This window comes from Heteronotia binoei, chromosome 7 (genome assembly GCF_032191835.1).
Source record: "Heteronotia binoei isolate CCM8104 ecotype False Entrance Well chromosome 7, APGP_CSIRO_Hbin_v1, whole genome shotgun sequence".
NCBI lineage: Eukaryota > Metazoa > Chordata > Lepidosauria > Squamata > Gekkonidae > Heteronotia > Heteronotia binoei.
The window spans coordinates 62484286-62504327 of record NC_083229.1 but is presented as its reverse complement, the minus strand read 5'-3'; the positions used below and the strand labels follow the sequence as shown (position 1 = coordinate 62504327).

The 20042-nt window shown below is 43.9% G+C and overlaps 1 protein-coding gene across 1 annotated transcript in view; it reads left to right on the top strand.

The window, feature by feature from the left end:
* TOX (thymocyte selection associated high mobility group box) overlaps positions 1-20042 on the top strand; it is a 417402-nt gene that overhangs the window by 321408 nt on the left and 75952 nt on the right. The window contains exon 4 of the mRNA XM_060243743.1: positions 17866-18144. Within this exon, the coding sequence (XP_060099726.1) occupies positions 17866-18144 (279 nt within the window). The remainder of the gene's footprint in view (positions 1-17865; positions 18145-20042) is intronic.

Genomic DNA, 20042 nt, shown 5'->3' with positions numbered 1-20042 from the left:
CCATGAACTTCCATTTCCCTAGTTCATGCCCATCCCTACTCAAGAGTTCCTCGGCACAGTGTTCTGCATTGGGTGAGGAATTTGACACAAATCCTCTACAGAACAACTGAATTCAATTCAGCAATAATACTTACAATTAAAATACTTACTTTATGTGTTCAAAGCCATCTCAAAGTGGTCTATATCTCACAAAATCCACTTACTCAGTGGCCCTTGTAAAGCAGTGATTTCTTGTTTCCCCTCCTCTGCAGCTCATTGTATCTCCTAAAGTCTTCCTGTGGGATCATTAGGAACAGCATAATGGTCAACGTTAGGGTGTCCAGTGGGAGAATGAAATGGTAGAAATGCTTCAAAAGGTGGAACTACCTTTTTGACTTTGAAACAAAGTAGTAGGGTTCAAATTATTTTCTTCTTGTAAATCTTTAAACCAGCAATTTAAAGTAGGCCAGTATTGTTAGCTTTTATATGGATGGTGAAGCTTAGAGGAACTTGCCCAAGTCCACCTAGTAAGTATGTGGCAGAGATTACACTTAGACTTTCTTTTAGTCACATATAACAGCTCTCAAGTGCCTTGGAACAACAAGAAGTATGAAAAAAATGTTTTAAAATAAGCCATGGTAAATGATATTTCTAGTAGGTATACTAGGTGCATTTTTATGTGTTTGTCCTGCTTTTATTTCTAAGCTGTCCGATAAGTAATGAGCAATAATAAGAATTTTGTCTGGCTGCATGTTTTTAAAAATATTTTCAGGATACAGTGAGCATGAAATAGCTTAATATCTTCTTGTGATTAACATGTGGAATTCACTGCCACAGGTGGTGGCGGCTACAGGCATAGCCAGCTTCAAGAGGGGGTTAGATAAAAATATGGAGCACAGGTCCATCAGTGGCTATAAGCCACAGTGTGTATATATATGTGTGTGTGTGTATATAAAATTATTGGCCACTGTGTGATAGAGTGTTGGACTGGATGGCCTGTTGGCCTGATCCAACATGGCTTCTCTTATGTTCTTATGTTCATTTGTCATTATATTTGGATTTTCACTATTCTTTGAGAACTGCATCTGTTCCTTTCCTTACTAGTGTAGAATCAAATAGTTCAAATTCTTCTGAGTTTTTTAATACAATACTTGACTTTGCAGACTCCACTCACATAATTATTCTGCAGATATTATATAGACAAAGTTGTAAATAATACAGTAGAGAAGAAGAACTTATTAGCATGTCATTAAGCCACATTTGTCCCCAGAGCAAAACCTATTTTTCATCACTTACTCGAAATATCTTGCTTTATAATTATACATATCTGAAAATGACAGAGCCTTAACATTTGACTATGATGCTAGGTTTCTTGTTCATATTGCCAAGTATATGACACACAGACAGAATAGTTATATTATATAAGTTATATAAGTCACTTAAGACATATAGGATGTTATTATGACTCATAAATTATTTGGCTGTTGAATTTTAATAACTTATGAAGGAAAAATCAAATGACATTAGTATGTTAGTTTTTAATCCAGATATGTACTGGGTTTATATATGAAAAAAATGTAAATCTTAAGATTACAGTATGGGAGACCCTGATACAATGGAATTATAGGACCAAACACAGGTACACTAAAACTCTTAGCCCAAGGGGAGCACTTGCAAAGTGCATACAAGCTCCTAGTATTTCACTGGTCAGCAGAATTCCCGTGAATTAAATAAGTACTTATGAACCAAGTTTCCATTATTAAAGGATTAGCTTTAAATCACTTTGATAAATTGCCTATAAAGGAGGTGACTGGTGTTGTATAGTTATTTCCTTTCAAGAAATTCATGTAATGCATCTTATTGTCATATGTTACTGCAGCAATATGGGAGTCATTATCTTCAGTGTGTAGTAAACAGTGTCAGGAGGCTTCATGAAGCTTGATGAGTGATGCAGGTCCTTTCTGCCACTGATCATCTCTGACCTCAGCCTGCCAAAATTAGAACCCGCACAGGGTTGCCAGGTCTGTCTCAGGAAATAACTGGGGACTTTGGGGGCGGAGCCAGGAGCAAAATTGTGAAAAGCACAATTGAATTCTGAAGGAAGTTCTGGCCATTACATTTAAAGGGACCATACTCTTTTAAAATGCTTCCTCTTCATTGGAAATTTTGGGAAATGGGGCCACCTCCTTTGAGGGCTCATAGAATTAGGCTCCCTGGTCCAATCTTTTTGAAACCTGGAAGGGGGGAGAGGCACAAGGATGCTATGCTGAAACGTTGGTGCCTCTACCTTAAAAAACAGCCCCCCTCCCAGCCGCAGATACCCACAAATCAATTATCTACTATATCCTATGGGGACCAGTCTCCATAGGGTATAATGGAGAGCCCAGCAGACATTTCCTGTCCCTGCTTTCTGATAACCTTGAAGTGGGGGAGGAGCTCCAAACCAGGGGATCCCCACCTTGAACTGGGGATTGGCAACCTTAGACGAGGCTCCATGGTGACTTGTTTATGAGTGCATTTGAACCCATTTTAACATGTTTGTGGTCCCACGTTTTCTGTTGAATTGATTAAAGAAGATCACATACATAATTTGTTTTCTACCTGTGATTAATGGCAAACTTGTAATTAATTGAGAATTATTGATAAAGATATGTCTGCTATCACATTGTGCTTATATATTTCATATGTTACTTGTCATGTTAACTTATACCTGCTGTTGACTCTTTTAGAATTAGGTGTATTGTAAAAGATTAAAAAAAATTATTCACCATTAATTCTTCAAAATGAGTCACAATTGTTTGCTGAGAAGGACCAAATGAGTGGATTTTGCAAGATCAAACTAAATTGTCCAAATTAAAATAGAAACATGCATAAAGAATATATTAAATGAACATATATGCTTCTGTAATAATAGTTTTATTATCTTCCACTTTCAGGCCATACTTTTAATTATGACCCCCTTTTATACCAAGAAAAACCATGTCTTTTGGATTAAAAACCTATTTCTTTAACTAGTTGACTTAAAGGCTGTGGTTTGATACATTCCAGGCTACAACTTTTATAAAAACCAGAGAACACTTCTAATAACACTTTTCTAATTTAATGGTTCAGTGCACAGTCAGTAAAGATTTAAATAATTCAGAAAGAAAGCCTATTCTCTCTCCTTTATTGGAAGTTTGAGTCAGGCAAATTCTTTGACATTTAATAGGTTTTAACCCTTTTAATAACTTCTTATAATGAAATTTATTGGAGGTTGTTTTAAAGAAAGGGTTATTATATTAGAGCAAATAGCAGTCAGTGGGTTTTTCATGATTAGTTTTGAGACCTTGGCCCTGTGTGACTTAGAAGTTATTAACACATCAAATTGAAGAGAATGTTAATATTCATAAAATTAAGAGTATACTAAGAAATGTGGAAATGCTACGCTACTACATTTGTGTCATTACATGATCATGCTCTAAAAATCAGCTGTTAACATTTGAGTATTTAATTGTTTTAAAGGAGCTTAAGGTCACTTACAAGACCTGATACAATGGAAAACAACTTAAGATGGCTTCCCTCGTAAGAGCATTACACAAGATCATTAGTAGTGCAATGTTATTTTTCTTCATTGTATTTTAGCACACTAACAGTGCAATCCTAAACAGAGTTACACCTAAGTGGTCTTACAAGGGTGTAAGTCTGTTTAGGATTGCACTGTAAACTTCAGTTTAAGTCTTATGATTCCAGTTATTCAGCCATTTGTCAAATGAGAAATGAATGCAGAATTATACTCCCATTCCTCTACACATGTTGTAAAACATTTTTTGTTCATTGTCATTCAGTCCTAGTCCTTTTAAATACAATTTTCTTAATAAATAGATATTTATCGTATTGGATGTTTTGCATCTGTCATGTAAAGTGGAATTTGAGTCACCTTTTAAGAATTTATTTCAATTAGACTTCTTTTAATTTGTGAGGTCACACAATTGAGGCCTGTGTTGCTGCTCCCATCTTCCATGCATTGTTTTGAAGATCTAGTGCAGAACTTTCTCTGCATGATTATTACTTTGTGTAAACTCACTCCCTCCCATCCCTCCATTTTCCAGACATTCATGAAGAATTAATGTCCAGACCTTTGGGAATTTCTGAACTCTGGCAAGTTTAATCACACATACCGGGATCTCAAGGGTCATCTAATCCAGCCCCATGCACAACACAGGAAATTTACAACTATCTTCCACCCATCACCGTTCCCTCAATGACCCTTGCTCTATGCCCAGAGTAAGGCCAAAAAAAAAAAAAAATCCCAGGATCCCTGGCCAATCTGGCCTGGAGGAAAATTTCTTCCTGACCCCAAAGTGGCAATCAGTATTACCTTGGGCATGTAAGGAAAAGCATGAGACTCAAGCACTGGCTAATCCCTTCTTGTCCTCCCTCTCTTGTTCTGCCTAAATTCACAGTCTCTGCATTGCTGTCAGATGACTATCTAGATTCTGCTTTAAAACCTCTAAAGGAGAGCCCATCACCTCCTGAGGAAGCCTGTTCCATTGAGGAACTACTCTAACTTTCGAGAAGTTCTTCCTAAAACATTTGATTTCGTTTCAATGCATTTGTTCTGGTCCAGTCTTCTAGGGCAACGAAACAGCTCCACTCCATCCTCTATACAACAGCCCTTTGAATACTTGAAGATAGCTATCTTATCAGTTCTCAGTCGTCTCCTCTCTGAGCTAATCATACCCAGCTCTTTCAGTGTTTCCTCACAGGACTTGGTCTCTGGACTTCTCACCTTCTTCATTGCCCTCCTCTGAACACATTCCAGCTTTTCAACATCCTTCTTAAACTGCAGCACCAAAATTGAACACAATTTTCCAAGTGAGGTCTAACCAAAGCACAGCAAAGTGATACCATCACTTTGCATGAACTGTACACTGAACTTCTGTTGATGCAGCCCAAAATCACATTTGCCTTTTTAGCAGTGCTAACTCACGTTCAGTGTATGGACTACTAAGACTCTTAGCAGTGTGTGTAAGAGTACTAAGTACATAGTATACTGTGTGTTTAGTAGTATACTAAGACTGTAGTATGGTCTATTAAAATACTGATGGTCTACCCTCTACTAAGACTCTTAGTTCCTTTATTTACTATTGAAGGATGAAGGAATGTACAGTTGCATGAATGTTCAAATGTTCAATGTTTAAAACATATTTGAAAATTAAAAGGTAAGCAGCCCCACCTGTCCCATAGGACAGGAGCAAAAGAATCAGAGACTGCATTCAATATGTTGGTATGTAAAAGTTGTTCATTACTAAATTACAGCAAAATTATTGATGTAAACAGGTCACAACTAAATTATGGTCCACTAATGTCAATGGAACTTGCAGAGTAGTCCATATTTAATTTGAAGTAAATCCCACTGGATTGGATCCCATATAGATTTCTACAGGCACAAGGAAGGGGACCCTTTTCAATAATTCCCCCCTTTTGTGGCCATATTCCTTATACACAAATATTCCATTTTGTCTGATTTTTAATGCTTCTGATTTCTGTGTTCCAAGGCTGAGAATATGTTTATTTCACCTTTCAGACAAAATGGTGATCATGTGACCTTGCTCTCCCTGTACACATGGTAAAACTTAGTGATTGAAAAAAGCTAAGGACTATCTGTGTTACATGCTGCTGTTAGATAAGAATGTAGGGACTGAGTTATTAATTTTAGCAATGTTATGTTTTGATGTTTTTAACCTCTGTTGTACATCGCCCAGTGCCCTGTGTACTCAGAAACTGGGTGATCCATAAATTTGAAGTAGAAATAAATACATGAATACATCAGCTGATTACAGATTGGCACTTTGAGTCAACGCAGAGATACCTCTGAAGTCAACCCCAAAAACTCGGCCAGACTGCAACATCTGCCGCCCGCCCCTGTCCCGCACTCACCCTGTTCTGAAAGACGATCCACCTGGCTCAAAAAGGGACCACTTGGAAAGTGGTCCCTTTCGCTAGGGCAGCTCTGAAGCAGCACCCAGCCATCTGGAAGGTCGGAGAGCGCCTCATGAGCGCCCAGGGAGTCACAAGCGGGACGTGTGAGCGTTCCAGATGCTCCCCGGCTGCCCACGGCCTGCCCCTTTCTTAGAGCACCATCCAGAAGCTCCAGGGCGCTTTTCTTCCGGCCAGAAGCTCCAGGGCGCTTTTCTTGCAGCCGCCCCAAACCAGCTGTCTGTTATCAGCCATCTTGTATCTAATTCTGATCAGTGCCACAGAGGCTTGTGTGTGTGTGTGTGTATGAGACAGAGACGGAGGATTTCTTTATAAACTTAAAAGGCAGTCCCAGATTACATAAAAATGAGAATTCTAAAAAAAATGTGGGATTAAAATTCACAATAACAACAACAACAGCTGTAGCTGTAAGAACATAACTCTCAATGGTCATTTTGGAGGTTGCTAGGATACCACAACAATATCTCCAGGTTTAGTGCCTTAATTTCTGTTAATAAAATGCAGAATGAAGGGGCATTGGCCTTTTCAGGTTTCTTTTGGCTTTGAAAGAGGAGCCATCAAGGTCAGCATGAACAGCAACCACCAGGTGACTTGCTACAGTGGGACTTCCATAACTTATCCAGATCAAGATGGGTATTTATGTTAGTCTGTGTATAGCAGAAAAGAGCAAGAGTCCAGCAGCACCTCAAAGACTAACATTTGTGGCAGGTATATGTTTTTGTGAGTCGCTGCTCATTTCAAATGAAGAAGTAAACTTTGATTACGAAAGCACATACGCTGCCACAAATTTTGTTAGTCTCTAAGGTGATACTGGACTCTTGTTATTTTCTGGTCATCCAGACCAGCTACTTGGTGCTATTCAATAGGAGCTACCCTACAAATGCCAGTGTAGTGTAGTGAAAGAGTTTCAGATTAGGATCTGGGAGACCCGGGATCAGGGCTTTTTTGCAGAGAAAGCCCAGCAGGAACTTATTTGCATATTAGGCCACACCGCCTGTCATCACCATTGTTTCACATAGCGGGGGTTTTGTAGAAAAAGCCCAGCAGGAACTATTTGCATACTAGGCTACACCCCCTGACACCAAGCCAGCCGGAACTGCGTTCATGTGCGTTCCTGCTCAAAAAAAAGCCCTGCCCGGGATTATCTATCTGTAACCTTTTGACAGTAAAAGAATGCTGGTAAATGTCTGGTAGACTAAGCATTGTTTGTTGTTCAGGCAACTGCTTAAATAAACCACCATTATTGTGATGTCCAAACACAGCCTAAATGCTTCACTGTTTATCATTCATTATATACACTTCAAATTTCTGCAGGAGGCAGAAAGTGATGGTAGTGCTTGCTATTCACTAGCCTTTTCACAAAAACTCTCAGCTCTTGTTTGCTTCTGCAGCCTCATGTAATATGAAAATGCTAAATGGGTGTATTATTAACACAGAAAAGGCCCAGTTCTATAGGTACCAGGAATAACGTTTTGTTCAGCAATTGTGCAATAATACCAGTGATGTATTTCAGTATCCTTGAGGACTGTACAGTATTCAGGGTCAAATGGTAATGGGCGGGGCTAAATGGAAGGGCTTCAGAGATGCCTTACTTTCCCTTGTTCTTGCTACAACTGGCATATTTCCAGGCCTTTTCTGCTAACACCACAGAAAGCAGCAGCTGGTGACTAACATTAGCAAATAAGACCTCAGGGCTGCCCATATTCGAGTTCTTCATTCACCAACTGCTATTCAGTGAAACAGCTGGATCAGAAGCGATACAGCCAAGAAACGGTTAGAGTTTTATGTGTACAACTGTTCAGATATAGATTGTCTGCTAGAGGCAGAGATAATGATAGCTTTCAAGGCTAATATGTTTGGCTGAGATGGAGCTGGTGTTTGAAAGGAGAGAGTAAAAAGCCAGTAACAATCTTAAAATGTTTCTCAGATGTAAGATAGACAGTGTATATTGATTTTTTTTCTGTCCTATACATGCTTCCTCTGTGTTTCTATGTATTATAGAAATTTTAATTCACAAAAGTATACAAAGACTGTTTAAAAAGTCACATTGCCAAAATCCATTTCGAAATGGACTTGCTTATAGAGAAGATTCCAGAGCTTCTGAATTCAGGTTACTGACATGAATACAATCTGTCTAATGCCAAAATGTAAATAAATGGTCAATCATAACTTTTAATAACTTGTTGAAAAATCCTTGCTTTTTTGTAAAACCGTTATTTTAAAAGATTATAAATTGTGCAGGCTACTTAAACTGCAGTTAGTAGTTTATAATAATCTTAGCCTGGAGATCTCCCAGGATTTTAATTGATCTCCAGACAATCAATTATGTGTTATGTGGCTTCACATCCCTTCTGAGCTCCTTCCCCTCCCTAAACTCCACCATTCCCAGGCTCCTCCCCCAAGTCCAGAGTTAGAAAACCTACTTTTTGACCTTGGCAGGAAACTATTCTTGTTGTTTTTATTAGAGAAAAAAAAATGTTTTCATTTTCATTAAATTAAGTTTACTGTTTTTCAGACATGAAATGTATTTACTCAGTTCATCAAGCAATACTTTGCATCTCCTTTCCCCTATCTCCCATACCCAATTTCTGTTAAGTGGCCAAGGCTGGAGGGAAAATCCACTTTCGCTACTATGACTGTGAGCATTGCTGAGTGAGACTTTAATAGGCTTAAAAGGGAATAACTCTTTAAGGATTGCATAATTATTGTGATTAGAAAAATTAAACAAGTTATTCTGGAATGTTAAAAGATATATCAAGAAAAATGTGGATGTATTTTCAGTTGTTCATTCCTTATTTGTGTGTGGTCATTCAGTCCATCTTTATTACAGCCCATAAGCCTTACAGAAGCAGAACAACATTAATTAGTGTGTGTTCAACATTTGTTTCTTTTGCTTGGTGCAGGTGATTTTTAAATTTGAGGAACGTAAAGCAAATTGTTAGCAGTCAGACCTCCGTTTGCTTAGGACAGTTTATAGACAGAAAACCCATAAACACCCTTCTCAATACATATATATCAGGTCAAAATATCATTGCCACCCCAGTGAGAGACAGACAACAAGATATGGATTAAAGGGCCACTTTATTAACTTTAAACGGCAAGGGGAAAAAACAGTGGGGACAGGTTAAGCCAGGAGTCAACCGGACCACCTCCTTAACCTGGAACTGGGCGAGCCCCAGGCCCCGGGTGGAGCCAAACCCAACGGCTCAAACCCGGCCGGCCAGGCACAAGATCCTGTTCACCTGCGCTCCACCATCCCCCAAGCCGTACAGCCCAGGATGAGGACAATTCCAAGTGGCAGGATCCCAAGGCTCCCCGGAGCCAACCTTGGGCTGTACAGCTTAACGGTCACCCCAGGGACGCCATTCACTCAAATGGAGCAGTGCCGTGGGAGCTCACCAATACCCCACACAACATGTTCCCAACAATAAACAGCCAGTGACCAACCTATTAACAGCACCACCCAAACCAATTGCCAGCGCCAATCGACAACAGTACAAGGTAGGCAAAAACATGGCCCAAACCAGCCAATATGTTTGAAGGTGAAAAATTCCTACCTGGCCCCTAATAAGGCAACCAGCCTAATGCCTACACTGCATGATGGGCAGGCGGGCCGAGAGCGCGATTCCAACTGCGCCACAGGAGGTGGGGCCAGCCTTATTAGGCCGCCCACACCCCTGCCTACAAGAAGAAGAGTCCACTGTCTCCTCCTTCCGGGGAGGCAATGGACGGCCCCCAGCCTAATGCGGCCGATTGGTCGCTCGGCTGGGTGGGAGCCAAATTGCCACCCCAGTCGAAATAACGAGACAGACAACAAGATATGGATTAAAGGGCCACTTTATTAACTTTAAATGGCAAGGGGAAAAAACAGTGGGGACAGGTTAAGCCAGGGGTCAACCAGACCACCTCCTTAACCTGAAACTGGGCGAGCCCCAGGCCCCGGGTGGGAGCCAAACCCAATGGCTCAAACCCGGCCGGCCAGGCACAAGATCCCGTTCACCTGCGCTCCACCATCCCCAAAGCCGTACAGCCCGGGATGAGGATAGTTCCAAGTGGTGGGATCCAGAGGCTCCCCGGAGCCAACCTTGGGCCATACAGCTTAACGGTCACCCCAGGGACGCCATTCACTCAAATGGAGCAGTGCCGTGGGAGCTCACCAATACCCCACACAACATGTTCCCAACAATAAACAGCCACTGACAGAGCCAAGCCTCAGCTTAGGCAACTGTCCCCCACCTAACCAGGAACATGTTCTAGCCCTTGCCTTAACTCGGCCACAAGGCCTTGTGCCCTTTAACAAAGCGTGGCCCCATCCGGCCTGTGCAAATCCTCACAACTGGCCTTTATGAATGAATGCGGCACATAAAAAACCCAATCCTCCTCCGGGGCTATACCGCAAGGCCAGTTAGCCTTCTTCCGGGCCCTCTTGAACCTGCTGGGTCCCAAGCTGCCCGCCCTACCGGCACAGCAGCATGTCTGACCACAGGCTGAGGACCCGGGCAAATACTACCAATCCCGGTGATACCATCTCGGGCCTGACACGAAAGGGGCCTTACCCGTGAGTAAGCCCAAATCGTTCTCCCCTGAGTGAATCACCACAAATGTGGCGGGGGGTCCCCACCTTTACAAAAGAAGTGGAAGAGCCCCGACCCCCTCATGCCCCGCCGGCCCCGCGACTCAATGACAGCCCGTTCACTCAGACCTCACTGAGAACCACCGGTGCCCTACGAGCATGATGTGCCACCCAAAAGAGAATACTGTGGCCACAAATGAGGATCCTCCTTTTTTCCACACCAGCCACAGCACCCAACGAGCAAAATGCCATATGTAGTTCTGATAATCACCAGATCTCTGCCGTCCCACCCAACGAATGGCATCAGCCTCGTAACCATAGCAGCAGCTACTGATGCTGCCCCGATCCAATGAATGAGTACAGAATTTCATGCCACTCAGGCCCAATTCTTGCCAAGGCCCAACTCGTGATGGACCAAACTGAAATTTAGTCAAGGGGGTGGAGTCGTTATGACAAAATCATGGACCCTCCGCTGACCCTCTCAACTCAACATAATGTTTGTGGGCCGTCACCGGACACGACTCCTCTTCTGCGCAAGGTCCTAATGTGACCGTGCAGACCCGGTACCACTGATCTGTCTTATATCGACGAACCAGCAAAGAAACCTGGCCCTCCGAGCTTAACATCCCCCACCTGGAGTGGAGCTTAACATCCCCCACCTGGAGTGGAGCCAACTAGCTCAGACACCCACAAAACCCGTCAAGGGGGGCTACATGAAATAGCGCCAATTAAACACAGAGGCACAAACCAAGGCACAGGTGGCACGTAGCCCGCAGAGGATAGATGGGGAAATCGACTGGCGCCTGTCCACCCGTCGGCCTACCTCCCAAAACCACCTTCCAACAATTTCACAACACAGAGGTCTTTAGTCACCTCCGAATAGCCCCGGGCCTTCTGATGAAGGCCACCGCCATAAGCTGGCCCGTGATGGATTTTGCCGAAAGGCCCCCCCACTTCTGCCAACTCAAAACTGCAGCAGGTGATCCACCAAAGCCTTTGCTAAGGCACGGCGAATCGCCAGTCTAACTTCATCCAATCCACCACACCCGCAGGGATGCACATGGGAAAAATCCGGAGTTAGCTGACAAAAGCGCCCCATCTGTTGGCGGGACAGGGCGTCTGCCACTCCATTACTAATGCCCAGGACGTGCTTTGCCAAAACAAAACATTAACCTAAAACAGCGCAGTATAAGCGCCCTGACCCACCTCATGACAGGTGGGGACCTAAAAGCAAGACTGTTGACGACATGGACAACCGCCATGTTGTCACACCCAAAATTGCACTGTGTGATTGGGCAGGGAGTGACCCCAAAGAATATAGTTACCACTATGGGAAAGAACTCCAAAAAGTCAACTTACAGCATAACTCGGACCCAACCACTCCCTTGGCCAACGTTCAGCACACCTATGCCCTGAACATACACCAAAGCAAGTGGAATCGGCAGCATCCAAACAATTTGCACTCAGCCACCCACTGCATAATACCTCTCCCAAAGGAAATGTCATTAAATCCCTCAAAAAGGTCTCCCACGTGTTAAGGTAGCTACGCATACCCCCGGTCACATGGGTATAATGATATGGTAAATGCAGGGCTGCCATGCCATCACAAAATTGCAGAGAAAAGGCCCGCCCCGGGGCCACCACTTTGCCTGCAAAGTTCAGGGTCCCACGAGCTGCTATAACTCGAGGAAGGTGACCCTACGCTTAACCCTCACCGCCGTCACACACGCCTGCAAATTCTCCAACTGGTCTACCGGCAATCGGGATCACTGGCACACTGCATCCAGGTCCGTTCCCAAAATGGTCAAACTGTAGCCGGGCCCTCTATCTTCTCCTTGGCCAAGGAACACCCAACTCGCTGCCAGCCGTTAAACACCATTAACCATCGTAAGCATTACCCCCCCCAAAAAAAAACCCCACAACTCAGCCGGGATGGTATCGCTGACCGACCGCCCCCTGAGGTAGGATAATGATGGATAAGACAAAACTCACCCACGGCCTTCTAGGGGACAACACCCAAAGGTGACATCCACAAATGGTCACCGGAGGGGCTGCGAAGGACGAAGGACCCGCCCTTAAGCACACTCCGTCCTAATCTAGGCCCAGACAACTTGCTCCAAACTGCGCACGACCGCAAGTTTGAGCGAAAAAACAGGATACGAGGACCTTGGTAAGAAATTCTAAACCCTCGTAAAACTTGACCCCAAAATAACCACTCTCATCCACCCGTGGGTAACCTGCAACCACTCTCTAAGAACCCTCACTTGAATGGGGCTAGGCCCCTTTTCCAGGATGCCGGCTGGGCCCGCCCCCCCAGGCCGCTTGTTAGCCTTTTATGGCTTGGATCTATTACAGGCCATAAAGCCCTGGGGGCCACCACACAATGGACATTAAAACCTGCACCAGCAGGCCTTTCTGCCACACCCACCTAGGGAGGTAAACTCCCAACAAGCCCTTAGCTGAACAAACTGCCCTGCAACAGTGCGGGTGCTAGGAAAATGACTATCTTCAAAACCAGATGAGCAACCAAAGTCGCTGACCAATCCGGTCCCGCGAGAGACCAGGATTAACAGCCACTCGCATAAGGAATTGCTCATTATACTGCAGCCACGCCCCCAAGAAAATCCTGCTAAATGCAGGATAAAATCACAATACTGAAGAAGGGGAGGGGGTGACCATCCATGGCTGGGCCCTGTCAATAACCCCTGCATAAATAAAGAATCCCGATAGCCATTTCAACCATGACCTATCAACCTTTTTCCGCTTCAACTTCTTTGTCCTTTTCATCCCGCTCCCCTTTGGACTTCTTTTCCAATTTTCTGTGTAAAAGGCTGAAAACCTCTACGTATTTTCCTTTTAAATTGTTCTCCCTAGCCATGGTAAGATGATCACCCAGTGGCATAGACAGCTCCCCGAAGTGTAGCGCATGAAAAGCCACTGCGCTATAAGGGACGGGGGGGGAGAGGAGGAATCCCCCAACCCCCACACTGTTGCACAGCCCACACAGGCTACCAAGGTGGGGGGGCGGTTATCTGCCAACCCCACGGGGGCGCTCCCAACCACCAAAGGCCTGGCGACCCCCATGCTACGCCTGCCAACACCCTGAACTCGGGTGCCAAGAAAAAGGACGAGAACCGCTGAACTGATTCGATGTCATCACTAAAGGCCCTAAACATATGAACCTATGAAGCTGCCATATACTGAATCAGACCCTTGGTCCATCAAAATCAGTAATGTCTACCCAGACTGGCAGTGGCTCTCCGGGTCTCAGGCTGATGTATTCCATACCTATTTGCATGGACCCTTTTTTGGATAAGCCAGGGGTTTAAAGTATAAAAGTGTTTATGCATCTGGAAGTCATGGTGACCCCTGGGAACTAACCCCTATAGGGGGCCTGGAGAATATACAGCGCGGCGGCGGAATAAAACCTGCCGCCGCCCTCCCAAACCTGGTGTTCCAAGGAGGTGCCAGAGACAACCAACTCACCTACTGAGATCCAACAGACTAAGCCCTCCTGGGCCATCAGGCAGGGCAGACCCTCAGCTTACCACGCAGATGCTCTACTACTAGGCCATGTTGAATATGTGGATGGGCCACCGCCCACATGGGCGGCCCTGTGTCCTATCTCAGGCCCCATGTAATGCTAAACCTACAGGCAAAATGGCACAAGCCCCCTGATAAATGCCGAGCGAGCACAATAAAAAAGGTGCAAACGGGGGGGGGGGGCTCTGACCAACTATGCCTACACCCAAAAACCCTTTCAACCTTAATATAAATGTGGTTTGCCACTCCTGCCTCAGCATAGCGGCCGTGAACTTCCTTGGTGTTCTCCCATCCGAGCAACCAACAGGGACCACCCTGCTCAACCTCCGAGACCTGGTGAAACCAGGCCAGCCCGGACCATCCAGAAAAAAACATTTTGATCAAAGTCCATACCCAGACTCACCATTGGCCGTCTGGGTAAGGCCTAATGTGAGTTGGGGGATGAATTAAAGGCTCCCCCTTTTAGACTGGCAGCGACTCCCCATGTCCCCAGCCCAAAGTCCCCTTTAACTGAAGATACACGGGACAAAACCCGGGGCCCTCTGCATGCCAAGCAGAGGACCCACTCCAGAGCCACAGCCTGTCCGGGACCTTCCGCACCAGCAGCCACTGGTCCGGCAAACCTTTCCAACGCGCCTCTGCCACGCACCGCAAGTTTGGTGTAGTGGTTAAGTGTGCGGACTCTTATCTGGGAGAACCGAGTTTGATTCCCCACTCCTCCACTTGCACGTGCTGGGATGGCCTTGGATCAGCCATAGCTCTGGCAGAGGTTGTCCTTGAAAGGGCAGCTGTTGTGAGAGCCCTCTCCAGCCCCACCCACCTCACAGGGTGTCTGTTGTGGGGGAGGAAGTTAAAGGAGATTGTGAGCCGCTCTGAGACTCTTCGGAGTGGAGGGCGGGATATAAATCCAATATCTTCTTCTTCTTCTTCTCCCCTGCTACGCAGCCAAAGCTGGCCTCCGCGGGGGGGAATCAGCTGGGCCGCGGCTCCTCTCGCCGCTGCCCCGGCGAGCACGGCCAAAGTCCCCTTGACTATAGATGCACGGTACAGAACCCAGGGCTCCTGCATGCCAAGCAGAGGTTCCACCCCAGATCCGCAGCCTGTCCGGGACCCTTTGGACCAGCAGCCACTGGTCCGGCAAACCTTTTGACGAGCCCGCGTGCCTCTTCTCCACTACACCACCGAAGCTAACCCCCACGGGAGGGGGGGATCAGCTGGGCCGCGGCTCCTTGCACCGCTGCCCAGGCACGTACTGCTCCCTGGCGTGTAAAACACACCGAAAAAACCTATACGCTCTCAGGGCCTACAGACCGCACAGCTGATGTGCGGCTGATCGGGCCAAGAGCGCGATTCCAACTGCGCAACAGGAGGCGGGGCCGGCCTTATAAGGCCACCCACGCCCCCGCCTACAAGAAGAAGAGTCCACTGTCTCCTCCTTCCGGGGAGGCAATAGACGACCCCCAGCCTAACGTGGCCGATTGGTCGCTTGGCTGGGTGGGGGCTGAATAAGCTGCAGTGCATTGCCTGGCCTCAAAAGATACAAAATGTACGCCAGCCAGGACAAGTCTGGACAGAGAATGTCATAACGCCTATTTGCAGACCTTTCAGGTGGTAGTGATGGCGTCAAATAAAACTTTCTTCTCTGCTGCCATTGCATCAGTAGAATGTCATCCAGCTCAAGCTCAAGCTGAATCCAGCAAAGTCCTAGGTAATGATGGACAGAAAAGCTGATATTCTAGAAAGACTATAGCCACTTGTCCCAGATGGAGTAATGTTGGCTTTTTCAGAGCAAGAGCTTGGAGGTGCTCATGGCCCCTGCCTTGCTGTTTGAAAAGCAGGTTGACACGGTAGCCAGGAGTACCTTCTATCAGCTGCGTTTGATTTGCCGGTTTTCTCATTACCTATACTTAGCTTATATGGCCATGCTGATCCATGCTTCTGTAACCTTACAGTTGGATTATTGCAACATGTTCTATGTTGGACTGACCTTGAAGAAAACCTGGAAACAACAATTGGTCCAGAATGTGGTAGCCTGACTTCTGTTAGGAGCTAACTGCTGGGAAATGTGTTGCCCATTCTGAAGCACCTACATGACTGCACGTCTGGTTCTGAGTTCAATTCAGGGTGCTGGCTATGACCTTTAAAGCCCTTCACAATCTGGTACCTACATATGTGAACGACTGTTTCCTTCAATATGTCCCTATGTGCCAACTACAGTCATCAGACAGCCATCTGTTGACTATCCCACCACTTTGAGTGGCTTGTTTGGCATCAGCCACAGCCTGGGACTTTTCCATCATGGCTCCACTTATGTGGAATGGGCTTCCTGGAGAGATGAGTGGGGGCCCTCCCTGGAGATTTTCAGGAAGTGCTGCAAGCTCTGCCTATCTGCCAGGACTTTTGAGAGGATTTAAAAGGCAAATATCCTTTAAAGCAGGGGTGTCAAACTCATTTGTTATAAGGGCCAGATCTGTCATAAATGAGACCTTTTCGGGACAGGACATGTGTGTTATATAATGTAATGCCAGATAGCGGAGACATAAACTTTATAAAGGACACAGACAAAAACAATTAAAGATTTTTTTAAAAATTATATAAAATATGCTTAAAATATAGCGCACTTTCAATATTTTATTTAACAGTCTCTGATAACTGAAAGAAGCAGACCACTAAGGAATACCAAGGTTACTTCAGAGAGGCCAGCGATGGCAAACTACCTCTGAACATTTCTTGCCTTGAAAATTCTATGAGTTGCCATAAGTCAGCTGGACTGATGCCGGGGGGGGGGGGGGAGAATCGTAAAGCAAGAGAAAATTTGGGATATAATTTTAAATAAATAAATAAAAATTCCAAAACCCCATGATATTTAGATATTTGCTTACAGAGGAAGGCATATTCTATTTTCAGGGTCTGTTCCCCACCCTCAGTTAGATCAGTCATTTTAAAACCTGCGCAGTTATCTAAATAAAGTTTGCATTTGAGCTGCTCTTTTTTAGAAATTTTATATTTTACTTAGAAGGAGATAGGGTTGCCAGTAGGTGTTGTCTGATGGCACTCCAACAGCAAGAACGAGAGGGAAAATTCTATCACTGATGAGAGGGAAAATTCTATCAAATTCTATCACATGCCCCCCCAACAGTATCCTATTGGACATGAGATATTCATGTATAGTCTATTTGGGTTCTGGAAAAGTCATGTTCTGCAATGTTCATTCACATTTTAGCAAACTTTGGATTCATTGTTTGAGTTAACATCAGGAGTCTCATTAAGGCTAAATTGAAGTGACCCAGATAACTCAATGGTTTAAATTTGTTCAGCCTCCAACTTTAGAGCTCTTCCCATTCATTTATGGTGATTTCAGTAAATGAATTGTATAGTCATGTTATCAGTCCATTAATAGCTCACTGTTTCCTCCATATGGAAAGTTCCTCAGACAGTTCAAGGTATATTAGGATTACAGACCCACCTAGCCTCAGCATTACAGACCCATCTACTAGAATTCCATAGACACTGTCTGGAACCATATTGGTTTAGAAATGATAAGATTCAGATCTAATGATGCAATTAAAGCTCATTTTAAAAAATCCAGAAACAGAGAGATAAAAACACAATAAGAAAATTGATATTAGTTAGAAATCGTCTTGGTTCCTTAGCACTGAACTCATACACATTTTTCTTACATGGTGCACTCCTGTTTTAAGTTTAGAACTTGCCAAGTACTAATGAGACAATGCATTCTCAGGTTTGGTGTAATAATGAGGCACAATCACATTCCTGTTTCCTCTTTTTAGATGCAAGATTTACGGAATACAGAAGGAGCTCAATATAGTTCCCATCCCCAAATGGCAGCAATGAGATCAAGAGTTCAGCCTAGTGATATTAGGCAGCCGGGAATGATGCAGCATGGTCAGCTGACTACTATTAACCAATCACAACTAAGTGCTCAACTTGGTTTGAATATGGGTGGAAACAATGTTCCCCACAATTCTCCATCTCCTCCTGGAAGCAAGTCTGCAACTCCCTCACCATCCAGTTCAGTTCATGAAGATGAGGGAGATGATACTTCTAAGGTATGTATGAACCTCTGCAGGGGTTTTTAATGGTTTTTGTAGTTATTATGCGGAGCCATAGGACAGATAATCTCATTTACAAATTCCTGCCTTTAAAAAAGCTTATTGTACAGTGTACAGAGTAATACCAATTAGTTCCTGTAAACAAATTCACATATTATAGCTCTCACCTCCACTCTCCAGCCAGCCTCACATTGTATTCAAATAGGATGAGGACTGGGAGATGCAGGTCAAGGAAGATAACTGCATACAGCTCTTCAATAGGAAACAGTACACCACAATTTATTTTATTATAGTTTTTTTTTTAAAAACGCTGTTAATTCTAAACATCTATATACATTTTATATGCACAGGAAAAAAAGATCTGGTATAGTCTTTCTTGTATAGTACACTTCAGAATACTGGTAGGAAGTTGCATAGTTCAGGGGTGACCAACAGTAGCTCTCCAGATGTTTTTTTTGCCTACAACTCCCATCAGCCCCAGCCAGCATGGCCAGTGGCTGGGGCTGATGGGAGTTGTAGGCAAAAAACATCTGGAAAGTTACTGTTGGCCACCCCCGGCATAGTTTAATATTCATTTACATAACATATTCCCTGTATGCAGAGGTTAAGCATGTCAGGGAAGTGGGTTTTAGACTACAGTTCTTCTAATGTGGTTCCTTTTTATGTTTTTTACATGGTAAAGTATTAAAAAAAAGTAGTTCCTTTGTGTTCCGAAGTAGTAGAGTCCAAAACTGAATGTTTGTATGCTTTTTTCTTTGTATTTTTGAATTTTTTCTCACTGAGCAATACTGTGCATTAGCCAGTGAATAGAACACAGATCAAAAGGGTCTGTACCATTCAGACTTCTCTGTACTGGCAACAGGAGATTGTGGGAAGAGATCAGGAAGTGATGAGTAGAAATGAAATCAGGGATAGACAGTTAAGAGTAGAAATGGGAATGAGAATATCAAAAGGCAGGATGGAGGCTAGTCAGGTGAGGCTTGGTGTTTTAGGAACAGGTTTTTAAATGCAATCTCTGAATAATAAATTTAAAGACAGAGGAGAATCAGCTTGTTGAAAACAATGGAAATGGGAGAAGACACAGGGAGCTAATGTGTGTGAGTTTGACAAAAATGGTGTACAGGGACATTAGAAAGGAAGTGATCAACAAATATTTTAAAGTGGAGCTTAGAAATGTTAAGCTTTATGTAAAGCATGAGAAGAAGCTTTCATTATCTTCCAGCTGGGATATAGTAAAAATTTTAGTGGGGAAAAATCTGAGCTTTTGGACAAACTAGAAAGAGCAGACATAATGGAAACAAAAATAATGGAAAATCCAAATAATCTGGGTCCACATTTTTGCACCTCAGCACCAAACACAGACATTCCTCAGTCATCAAAAGTAAAATTAAGATCTGATTGTAACAGCAAAAGGAGGTACTATACCACCACCCTGGATGGAGCTTCATTCCTGGGTAATTTTCTCTCAATCCAGTCTCCAATACCTGAAGTGACTTCAGTTCACAAAAAGCACTTGCTGGGAAGAGAGAAGCAAGTGGCAAGTATTCAGACATTTTTGCCTATATATCCATTTTCTTGTTGAAAATAAATCCTTCGCTCCTAGCTTCTACAAAACTGGGAGCATATCAGATTTTTAAAACACATAAATGGTCAAATACTTTAAAAATTTTCGTTTTGCTCATGGTTATGATATTTAAAATTACATTTCCCAAACTAATACATTGTATCCTGCTGTGGGCAATTTCTGTATGATTTTTTAACATATGAACTTAGTTTATGATTCACAGTTGTATGTAAATTCCACCAAGATTAGTAGCACCAAACTCAGTATCTCTTAACTGCAACCCGTCAAACAGGGGTCAGTTAAATAAAGATGAGTTGTAGACTAGTATATC